The 11,718-nt window shown below is 33.7% G+C and overlaps 1 protein-coding gene across 3 annotated transcripts in view; it reads left to right on the top strand.

The window, feature by feature from the left end:
* LOC18052833 (phospholipid-transporting ATPase 2) overlaps positions 1–10,590 on the top strand; it is a 14,623-nt gene extending 4,033 nt beyond the window's left edge. For 2 of the 3 annotated variants that reach the window (XM_024190475.1, XM_024190476.1), the window contains exons 6-25: positions 25–199; positions 1,431–1,597; positions 2,703–2,807; positions 3,597–3,694; positions 3,787–3,929; positions 4,928–5,024; positions 5,159–5,268; positions 5,367–5,531; positions 6,119–6,273; positions 6,379–6,459; positions 6,581–6,701; positions 6,941–7,047; positions 7,523–7,654; positions 7,844–7,997; positions 8,156–8,273; positions 8,370–8,543; positions 8,645–8,696; positions 9,476–9,603; positions 9,733–9,883; positions 10,041–10,590. In XM_024190475.1, the coding sequence (XP_024046243.1) occupies positions 25–199; positions 1,431–1,597; positions 2,703–2,807; positions 3,597–3,694; positions 3,787–3,929; positions 4,928–5,024; positions 5,159–5,268; positions 5,367–5,531; positions 6,119–6,273; positions 6,379–6,459; positions 6,581–6,701; positions 6,941–7,047; positions 7,523–7,654; positions 7,844–7,997; positions 8,156–8,273; positions 8,370–8,543; positions 8,645–8,696; positions 9,476–9,603; positions 9,733–9,883; positions 10,041–10,373 (2,766 nt within the window). In that variant the 3' untranslated portion in view covers positions 10,374–10,590. The remainder of the gene's footprint in view (positions 1–24; positions 200–1,430; positions 1,598–2,702; positions 2,808–3,596; positions 3,695–3,786; positions 3,930–4,927; positions 5,025–5,158; positions 5,269–5,366; positions 5,532–6,118; positions 6,274–6,378; positions 6,460–6,580; positions 6,702–6,940; positions 7,048–7,522; positions 7,655–7,843; positions 7,998–8,155; positions 8,274–8,369; positions 8,544–8,644; positions 8,697–9,475; positions 9,604–9,732; positions 9,884–10,040) is intronic. The other variant, XM_024190477.1, reaches the window with a different exon arrangement.
* Positions 10,591–11,718: the final 1,128 nt, after the last annotated feature.

Here is an 11,718-nt window from a genome sequence, read left to right on the forward strand (position 1 = left end):
CCCTCCTTTTTCTGTTATGATCAGGGTGTTATTGAGTGTCCTGGTCCAGATAAGGATATTAGAAGATTTGATGGAAATCTACGTCTGTTACCACCTTTTATTGACAATGATGTGTGCCCTTTGACCATAAAAAACACAATTCTTCAGTCATGCTACTTACGAAATACAGAGTGGGCCTGTGGAGTAGCTGTCTACACAGGCAAGTTCTTATTTAACTGAAATGTCAAGGTCATAACTAAGCTTTTTTACTGGTTTGTTTTCTATGAGCTCTTCAAGATGCTAATATTTTATCATTATTATTTTAAAATTTACTTCTAAGGAGTATCTATTAAAGAAGCAAAAAGATGTGAGATAGTGCAAAAGGTCATAATGTTTGAAGTTAATCCTGTGGACAACTGATCCACAAATCTGATGTAAAACTTTTTTTTTCTTCTTTAGTTAATACTCTCAGTTTCTTATCAAGAAAAGAAATATTCACCTTATGCATGCTTTCTTTGGTAAAGTTGTGATGCAAAGCTAGAACCTAAGGGTGCATTTGGTAATATTTTCAGTTTGTTGTTTTCTTTTTGAGAAAAGGAAAATGGATAAAACTTGTTTGGTGGGCTCATTATTTAGGAAAATGCTACAGTAATAAGAAATTAATCATTTCCATTCTTTACATTTTGTGAAGGAACCTGGAAGATGCCATATTGGCGTTGTCCAATTTTTGTTCTCTGCCAATGATCTCATAGATTTGACTTTGTGATATCATTGTAATGAATTATGTGGGTCCTAAAATAAATATGTCTTATTTACATTATTATAATAGATTTATAACTGCAACAGGAATATAAACAAATGTAATATAAATTTTTTTTATGTTATGCATGTAATTTTATTATTTAAAAAACTATTTTTTTGGAATATTTATTGTAAATTAAAAAATAATATACAAGAAATCATTATTTTCTAACTAAATAAACTTTTAAATGGCATAATATATTTTCATATTTATTATATTATATTTTGAAATTATGTAGACACTTAATTTTGTATTTATCTACTAAAGCAACGTCCACAGTTATAAAATACCGTCTGAAAAAATGACACCTTATGACAATAACTCGTAAAAAATATAATGCTACTGTTAAAAAAAATCATTAAATAATAAACAATTGTTTTTTACTCCCTTACTATTCCAACTTTTTCAGACAAACAACCAAATATATTTTACTATTTTCGTTTCCATACACTGTTTTTAAAACAAGCTACCAAATGCATTTTCATTTTTAAATATCTAAAACACGATTTTCCTTCTCTAAAACAAGTATAAAAAGCATTAATCAGAAAAAAATACCAAATGCACCCTAAGATTTGACTTCCATCTGCCAAGGTGATGGTCTTGACATCAATTGGAGCAAATGTTAAACTCCAATATTCCATTTTTCTAGGCAATGAAACCAAGCTGGGTATGACTAGGGGTATACCTGAACCAAAGCTTACAGCCGTTGATGCCATGATCGACAAGTTGACTGGGGCTATCTTTGTTTTCCAAATTGTGGTCGTCATTGTTCTTGGCACAGCTGGAAACGTGTGGAAGGACACAGAAGCAAGAAAGGTTAGTAATAATTTATGAGCTTGTGTTTCTTGGACGTCAGATTCTTGGAAATGATTAATAGAATTTATTTCTTTAGCATGTAATGATATTGTTATTGTTCTACTCTTTCTGATGGGGAACTTACCTAATGCTGGCCAATTGTACATTTTTCTCCAACAAATATATCAGAAACACCGTAAGAGGGGGCATAGCCTAATTGACATTAATATCCAAGAGAACACCATAACCGAAAAATACAAATTAGAGCCAAGAATCTAAAATATCAAAGAGCACCACCAAGAAACTTGTGACCAAAATTTTGTCCCATCTGAATGTTTTATTGCATTAAATGTCAGATACATTTCTCACCATGAGCTCCAAAGAAATCATGTTGGTAAACCTGAAGGGTAAAAGTATTATTTCCTATTCTTTAACTCCTCTCAAGATAGACTTTGAATGAGATACCAGAAAATTGGGCCGGAATAATTGTTGAAATGCTTAAGAATGTCTTTCAAAATTTCAAAATCTTGTCAAAATATGTTTTGCACCATTCTTATCTGCTGTATTTCTAATGATGAATAAGGTAGACATTTGTAGTAGGGTGGTCTTTCTCTCCCTCTTGGTTTAGCTGCTCATGGTGTAATAAATTCACTTCTGATGTTCTTTACAGAATTTTAGTTCTAGTACCCTAATCACATTCTTGTCTGCATCTTCTCCATCTTTCTTGCATGACCCCTGTGCCTGCATGCAAGTCAAGATGGGTACGAATTATCAACACAACTAACTAGGGAAAGCACCGAGCATGCCCCCTTGAAAGTAAATTAACTTTTGTTGCGATTTTGTGATCCTTTTTTTAGGTTCCTTGCCTTGCCACTTTTTATCTATAGTAGCCAACTGCAGCATAATGTGACAAAATTTGGAACATACAAATTTTAGTACTTTATTTTATCAACATGGATGCTTGTGGTTTTCATTTTCCTTTTTCTCATAGGACTTTTTTTTTTTTTTGGTTTTCCATTTTATTTTCTGGATAGGATATTACAAAGGTTTTCCTTTTAATTTCCATTCTTATTGCATTATTAACTTATGATCATATAGCCACCTCTTTGGTATGCTTCTCTTGCAGCAATGGTATGTTTTATATCCACAGGAATTTCCTTGGTATGAACTACTGGTCATTCCTTTACGGTTTGAGCTTCTTTGTTCCATCATGATCCCCATATCCATCAAGGTAATCTGCTAGGCATTTTGCTAATAATTTCAGTTTTTTGATAGTCTTTATTGTTGCATGGTTTCACATGATTGTCTTTTATCTTTTGATGTTACTCTTGGTATGTTTAAAAAAGCAAATGTGTATTTCCTACAAGGCTGTATGTGATCAATAGGATGAAAAATAGGCCAATTGCAGGAGAGAAAGAGATTGTGAAGCTAGACTACAGCCAAAAGTCACTTGCACAAACACACACTAAAAATACTACACTGTAGTGAGCCTTGGTGCATTAAAAGCTTGACTTCTATGTTATGTTTTGTAGTTCTGCATTATGCAATACTGAGGGAAGCTAAAAAGTAGTATGTTCGAAATTTTCTGATTTTATGCATTAATGTCAATACCTCCATCAATTTAGATAAACTTGTTTTAATGAAGAAATATTGATTATTTTAATATTTACTGGTCTAACATAATAATACTAGTTCAAAATATTTTGACAAAGAAAAATCTATCACATTACTTTATATGTGCGTAACATAATACTTTGGTCTAAATATCTAGAAATATCATCCCCTTCCACTGAATAGTTTAAAAGGGTCCTGCATGGTTTAAAGATGTGCTGTAATGGATTGAGCCAATAACTAATATATTTGTGCTTATTGGTAGAATGGTCAATTTTTGACCTCTGAAGCTCTGTTACTTATTATGGTTGTTTCTTTAAAAATTCTGTCATGGTGCATCACTTCACAGATTTTGAGAATTCCATATCTAGTTTACTGTAGCACTAAATCAAGTACTTCTATGTGGCAGGTATCTTTGGATCTTGTGAAGAGTTTATATGCAAAATTTATTGATTGGGACTATGAAATGATTGACCCTGAAACTGATACTCCATCCCATGCAACAAAGTAAGATAATGAGTGGAGGGCCATGATTTGTGCTGATTAAAAAAGTACTTTTTTCTACATGTACCTAAAGAGGGGTTTGTTATATATGGCAGCACAGCAATAAGTGAGGACTTGGCACAAGTTGAGTACATTTTGACTGATAAAACTGGAACACTAACGGAAAATAGGATGATCTTTAGAAGATGTTGCATTGGTGGAATTTTCTATGGGAATGAGACTGGAGATGCTTTGAAAGGTTGGTTCACATCATTATTATCATCAACATTTTCTTTCTTTTGGGACTTCTAATTTGCGAATGCCTTTTCTTGCTCTTAGGCAATGTTAGTATTTTTTGTTTACTAAAATTGAAGTACAGTTTAGGAGCATCTATGTTGATTCATCAACTATTTATGAATGTATACATTGGTCGTCTGCATTTCAGGTTGAGTTGTGGCTGTTGCCTGTAAAAATTCCATAGAGTTGAATGTTGCTTTCAAAAAAATAAGGCACGGTAGTCAGGTTTTTTAGATACAGCAGAAAAAGTTAAGAATTTCATTCCTGGAATATTATAAACGTCAAGTTTTCAATTTGGTTTTATGGCTTATCTTAATGAAAGCAAAGATGTTACATTTTACTTGATTAATTTTTCTACCTTTGGGAAAATTTTCTGATGCTAGCCGGTTATTGTAGTCAAGCAAATTTTGCAATCTTACAGCAGAATTCCTCACACTGCATTGCTTGGCTATCTGATGCTGCAGCCTGCCATCATGGTCAAGTGATTCATTAGAGCTCCATCATTATTTCCATCAATTTCCTTCCTCAAGTAGAATTTTAAATGTGGGAATGAGAATCTACTCAAAACTAGTACCATAGTTTGTTGCTGGAATTTGTCACTTGAGAGTTCAGTATAGATGTTATCTTATTTCCTATTTGTACATGTTGTTCAGTTCAATTGACCTGCTAAAGCATTTGAGTAATGCTCCATCATCTGCCTGTTGATCTACTAGCTATGAATACTGTTATGTGTAGGGATTAGAAATTGAGATAATTATGCCTGAGCTGTCAAGTTGAGTTTTTGACTCTGTAATCTCTAGTTTCTCGCTACTGTCTGTAAGCATAATTATTTTATTGACGGGTGCATCTCATTATTCATGCATATTTTATTTCTTTGTTTAATGCTATTTAATAACTATGGGGATCTCTATTCATGAAACATGTAAAGGGTGGTTTCTGACTATTTTACCATTCACATAGATGTGGGGCTGCTCAATGCTATCACTAGTGGATCTCCTGATGTTATCCGTTTTCTTACAGTCATGGCTGTATGTAATACTGTAATACCTGCGAAAAGGTAATAGTAGCTTCTTCTTTGGTAGAATCTAGCCTGGATATTCTCCTTCTAATTCAAGTCATTGCAAATGGTTCATTTCAAGATTCTTTAAGATTATATGCAGTTAACATCATTTTGAAACTTGTTTTCTGTAGCAAAGCTGGAGCGATCTTATACAAGGCGCAATCTCAGGATGAGGAAGCTCTTGTTCATGCTGCTGCGCAGTTGCATATGGTTTTGGTCAACAAGAATGCAAGTATTCTTGGTAAAAGTCTTTTGCTTTTGACTGTTAGGAAGAGGATGAAACTGTTAGTGGAGATGATGAAATAGTTTTTTTTTTCGTTTTTTCCGGGTGCCTTTCAGAGATCAAGTTTAATGGTTCAGTTCTGCAATATGAAATACTGGAAACTCTGGAGTTCACTTCTGATAGAAAAAGAATGTCAGTTGTCGTGAAAGATTGCCACAGTGGAAATATTAGTCTTCTCTCAAAAGGTGCAGATGAAGCAATTCTTCCTTACGCTCATGCTGGTAAACCTATTCCTGAATTTCTTTCTTTTCTTCATAAATCTGTATGTACGTATATCAAAATTATTCACATTTGAGCAAAAATTGGAATTTTCATTGAACAAGTGATGTTTATTTGGTCTGCTGGTACTTACTATGCTGGATTCATAAACTGAAACAATGAGATCAGCAATAAATCAGATACATTTTCAACACTAGTCAAACTGTATTAGGATATCTTAAAGTTGAAATCACATGGGAGTGGATGGGGACCCTGGCATGATGCAGTTGGACTGCGCAAGATAGTTTTCCGCTGTGAGAAACTAAAAATCTTCTGCATATCTATCAGCAGACCACATACTGCTTACGTATTAGTAAATAAAGTCATGACTATATTTTACCGTTGGTGGTGGTAATAATTAATCTGCATATTGGCAATGCTTTTTAAACTGTCTTTGATCTTGATCTTGTTGAATCATTCACGTAGTTTATATGTTTATGTGATGCTAAAATTCTTGCTGTGGCTTTTTGATGTCTGTGGGCCACCTCAAGAATGTTCTGCTACTACATCAATTTGCTCTTGTATTTGATAATACCAAAATTTACTTCAGGACAACAAACAAGGACTTTTGTTGAAGCTGTAGAACAGTATTCTCAATTGGGACTTCGTACGCTATGCTTGGCTTGGCGTGAAGTAGAAGAAGATGAATATCAAGAGTGGTCCTTGATGTTTAAAGAGGCTAGTAGTACATTGATTGATAGGGAGGTAAAGGGTACAATTCAATAATTTTGTCTACTGTAATTATTTGCAAAATTTGCTGATTGTTGGTAATCAACAAACTGAGATCCTCTGATAACTATTTTTATGCAGTGGAGGATAGCTGAGGTCTGTCAACGACTAGAACATGATCTCAAAGTTCTTGGAGTTACTGCAATAGAGGATCGTCTACAGGTGAACATTGTCACAGTTGTGGCATTGAAAAATGAAAGTGTTGCTTCTTATCTAAAATGTTTCCTGGTAGCAATCAGATAAAGTAACATTTGCGAACTTTTTATTCTTAATAAATTTTCAGGATGGTGTACCTGAAACAATTGAGACACTTAGAAAAGCAGGAATTAATTTTTGGATGCTAACAGGAGACAAGCAGAATACCGCTATACAGATCGCTCTTTCATGCAATTTCATTTCCCCTGGTATTTAAATCTTTTTTTTTCCCATATTGCTTTTCTTATGATATTTCATGCCTTGAATTGCTTGGTAGTTGTTTTTGTATTATGTTTCTGCATCCAGTTTTTATTGTTATTGTATCACACTATATTTACAAACTTTGGCTGGACTATGCCAGTCATGAGAGCCCAAATGCTATGTTGTTCATATTAAACAAATTTTTAAGTGTCACTAATTCTGTCCTCTGCCTCCTACTTCTTGACAGAGCCGAAGGGTCAGCTTCTGTCAATTGATGGCAAAACTGAAGATGAAGTTTGTAGAAGTTTGGAGAGAGTTTTGCTAACAATGAGAATAACAACTTCTGAACCAAAGGTACAGCTTAAATCACCTGATTGATTGTAGGTTCATATGTGATGACTTTTCTTTCTCTTTCTATGTTTTGAAAGTTATGCATTTGCCCTTATCATCTCATGATTTCTTTAAATTTGTGACACTCTGTTGTAGATTAAAGTTATTCTGTTATTGCAGTAATTAACCAAGTCTTTTTTTAAATCATAACTTAAGGCCCTGTTTACAATTCACAATCCTAAATGGAGCAGAAAACTAAAACTTTACATCAATTAACTGAAAATAAAATCACTTCAAATAAGAAATCTAGATCCTAATAGAATGAGATAACTTGCAAAATTCAAATTCCACTTGAACAATAATGAATCCTTATATTCCTAAATAAAATTTTGCCTAAATAAATAAGAAAACTCAGATTTTGATTCACAATCACCAAATATGTGCTTATTAATGTATTCCTAATTTTCCCTTTTCTTTTTCATTTTCCTTCCCCGCACAGGATGTGGCGTTTGTTGTCGATGGTTGGGCTCTTGAAATAGCTCTTAAGCATTACCGAAAAGCTTTTACTGAATTAGCAATATTGTCAAGGACTGCTATATGTTGCCGCGTGACACCATCACAGAAAGCACAGGTTGTTCTTACAAACAATGAAACCAAGACTAGATTCTCTCTCTCTAAACAATCATCATTACTGTACATTACAAAGTAATGATGCTTGTCATTTTCTACCAACAGACAATTAAGATTGATTGAATATTCACTTACCATGCCTTTTATCTGAAGAAGAATAATTGTTTAATGTTTCCATAACCTGTTGCAGCTAGTGGAGCTCTTAAAATCCTGTGACTACAGAACATTAGCCATTGGGGATGGAGGGAATGATGTGAGAATGATACAGAAAGCTGATATAGGAGTTGGTATTAGCGGCAGAGAAGGACTGCAGGCAGCTAGGGCAGCCGATTATAGTATTGGAAGTAAGTTTTTTGTGTGTGTGTGTGTGTGCATCTGTTGAAGGGATTTTCATTTATTGATTTATTTTTCCTTGGATAATCTTTTAAGGAAAAAGTTATAATAATTGTTCTGCCCTACACTAAACTTCATGAGTTTTTGAGAATACTTTCTTGAATTGCAGAGTTCAGGTTTCTAAAAAGATTAATACTTGTGCACGGACGGTATTCATACAATCGAACAGCATTTTTGTCGCAGTATTCATTTTATAAATCCCTTCTTATATGTTTCATCCAAATATTGTGAGTTCTGATTAATGCTCTTTATTTGTGTTGATTCTCTTTGACAAATGAGGTTTTTGATTTTTTCCTTATGTACTGACACTGGACTACATTTAGTTTCTCTTTTATCTCAGGTCTATCTGGAACTAGTCTTTTCAATTCTGTTAGCTTGATGGCTTATAATGTATTCTATACTAGCATTCCTGTTCTAGTCAGTACAATTGACAAAGATCTTAGTGAAGGAACTGTGATGCAGCATCCACAAATTTTATTCTACTGCCAGGCAGGAAGGTATGCAGCTTTTTTTTTTGTTGGGGGGGGGTGGGGTGAATTGGAATTTACTGCCCCATGCATTTTACTTCTGAACTTGCTGACCATTGTTCTTGAAACAGGCTGCTTAATCCTAGCACATTTGCCGGATGGTTTGGCCGGCCCCTGTTCCATGGGAGGGAGGTCATTTATTACTTATCATTTTCGAACCCTAGATATATAGGACTCAGAAGGTCTCTGTCGATTACCAGCAGTTATTATTCCAGCCTTTAAGGCAAACCCATATTGTGACTTAATGTTTATGATTCAATCTTTAGATATAAATTTGGAAATAGTTCTGAGAACCCTGCCGAATGAAATCAAACGGCCAACATAATCTGAAATGAAGTACTCTTATGAAGTAGCATGATCCTTGAGAAGAGATCTGTTTATTTTTTAGTTTTCTTAGTGGAAGGCTTGTGCCGGCGGAGAGACTTAAGAGTTTCTGGTACTCTACTGCTTGTTAAGGCATATGATGAGGATACAATTGTTTAATATTTTTGCAGATCAATTCTCTTTCATTCTTCTCTATTTTTATTTTTATTTTTATAGTTATTACTAATATAATGTAAAATAAACCTTGTAGTTGACTTAAGAGGTTTCTTTCCACCGTTAATAGGTGTGTTAGGAATTAGTTTTAACTCTCGCCGGATAGGGATAAAGTAGGTCTGAAGAGAAAAAAATGATCATGTTAGACACTGGACATGACTAAGAATCAGGAAATAGACCTGTTCAGAGAATCCCATGTAAATGGTTGTACCACCAGTATAGAAAATCATGAGTCGGGATAATTTTAAATGCTGATACTCGGAGGTTAGGGTGGGTGCATGGTAACTAAAAAAAATGCCTTCTACCATTGCCCCTTTGTAATATTTACTTGTCGATTCTACCATTTAATCTTGATGTGGTTGCAGGCAATTGTTGCATTTGTAATCAGCATACATGTGTATGCCTATGAAAAAAGTGAAATGGAGGAGGTTTCCATGGTAGCACTCTCAGGATGTATATGGTTGCAGGCATTTGTTGTGGCATTAGAGACCAAGTAAGCTTCCATGTCAAATTATGTATCGCCAATTAATTATTGAAAATAAACAAGGCCATTTCTCAGGTGGATTTGGTAAATTCTATCAATCGCCTGTTATAACAGCCATAAGTTTTGATTCCCATGCAGTTCCTTTACAGTGTTCCAACATCTTGCCATATGGGGTAATTTAGTTGCCTTCTACATCATCAACTGGATCTTCAGTGCTATTCCATCATCTGGGATGTACACAATTATGTTCCGGTTATGTTCACAACCATCTTATTGGATAACTATGTTTGTAAGCTCCATTTCCCTGTTAAAAGACAACTTTATTCACTTGTGTTATCATTTCATTATTATTTGGGTTGCCGACAAGAATGAGAGTGAGAAATTTAAGTTATCAAAGGTAGCCTAGCCCAACTGACCAACTCCAAATTTTTATTTGATTACAACAGCTCATAGTTGCAGCAGGGATGGGTCCGATTGTGGCATTAAAATACTTCCGGTATACATACAGAGCAAGTAAGATCAATATACTTCAGCAGGCTGAGCGTATGGGTGGCCCCATTTTGTCTCTGGGGACTATTGAGCCCCAGCCAAGAGCGATAGAAAAAGATGTTGCTCCTTTATCAATTACTCAACCAAGGAGCAGAAGTCCAGTTTACGAACCTCTGTTATCAGATTCTCCGAACACAAGAAGGTCGTTCGGATCGGGAACTCCATTTGATTTCTTTCAGTCACCGTCTAGATTGTCTTCTATTTACTCCCGAAACTGCAAGGACAACTGAGTGAATAATGTTCTCTAGTCATTCAAAGCCTGAGACCTTGAATAGGTATAGGAATAGTTTAGTTTATGGTTCTTTTTCGGGGGGTACTGCATTCGTTGTATAATTTTTAATGTATAATTTCACACATACATTTATTATTTGCTGCATCAAATTTTTTTTTTTTTTCATTAAACACTGAGGCCTAATGCTACATAACATTCTGAAGCTAATACATATTCTAAAAAATACTAATAATATATGGCATTTCTCCAATTGAGTGTTTTCGGTTCACTGCAGTTTACTGTCTTAATTAACAAATGGTGAGTGATTATTCTTCATTTCCTCTCTTGTTGAATCTTTGAAATCAAACTAAAGTAACGACAATTACTTTTATTTCAAAGGTCAATTTAATAAAATGTTCAAACCTTATTTTGTCTGCTTATTTATATTTTATAGGGTAAATGCCAAGTTAAGAGCAAAGGGAGGAGTTTGATAAGAATGTAATGTGTAAATATGTGTAATAATACACATCAAGTTACTCATAAATCATGGGAGATATGACTATAAATTAATTTTTTGGATCTAAACGAGTAGTAATATTGCATACTAGTTACCACGCCACAATACATAATGCTCCTTAATTAACAGAATTTATATAAATTCATAGTTATACCCCTTTTTTTAATATTATTTTATTAATTTTTTAAATGACTTTTTCCAAAATATATACAAAGGTTTTGTGAAATTTACGAAAATGTTTCAAAATTAGGATGGAATTATACAAACATTCCTTTCTTTCTTTTTTGCTTTAATAATATTTTTTGACAATAAAGCCCCTTAAGTGAAGATTCAAATCAACAATATTTGTTGATTGTGGTGCAACACAATCTGTATGTTGCAATTTGCAGAAGACAATGTTTTTTTTTTTTTTTTGAGAGAGGGAAGACACTATTTGTTAATCATGACATAACAATGTCTATAACAATATATTGTCTAAAGAACATTTTTCTTTAAAATGCTCATTTTAGCTATTACATAGTGAGAAAAATAATAAGTAGATAATATTTAAAATTTGGTCCTAATAGTTGATTTTTTGTTTATTTTTAACCCTAGACTCGATTTTTCTTAAGAAAATTATTCATTTAATTCTTTCTTTTTCTTGAAAAATAGTTGAAATAAAGTATTTTGCTGTGGGTAACATTTATTTTTGAAAGATCCATATGTTTAGTAATTTAAAAATTAGGGCTGGACATTCGGTTTCGTTTGAACCAAACCGAACCACATACCAAATAACCCACGTGGTTCAAATTACAAAAACAGAACCGTTTATGTTTAGTTCGGTTTTCAACCTTTTGGGGAAAAAAAA

This window comes from Citrus clementina, unplaced genomic scaffold, assembly GCF_000493195.1.
Source record: "Citrus clementina cultivar Clemenules unplaced genomic scaffold, Citrus_clementina_v1.0 scaffold_2, whole genome shotgun sequence".
NCBI classification, from domain to species: domain Eukaryota; kingdom Viridiplantae; phylum Streptophyta; class Magnoliopsida; order Sapindales; family Rutaceae; genus Citrus; species Citrus x clementina.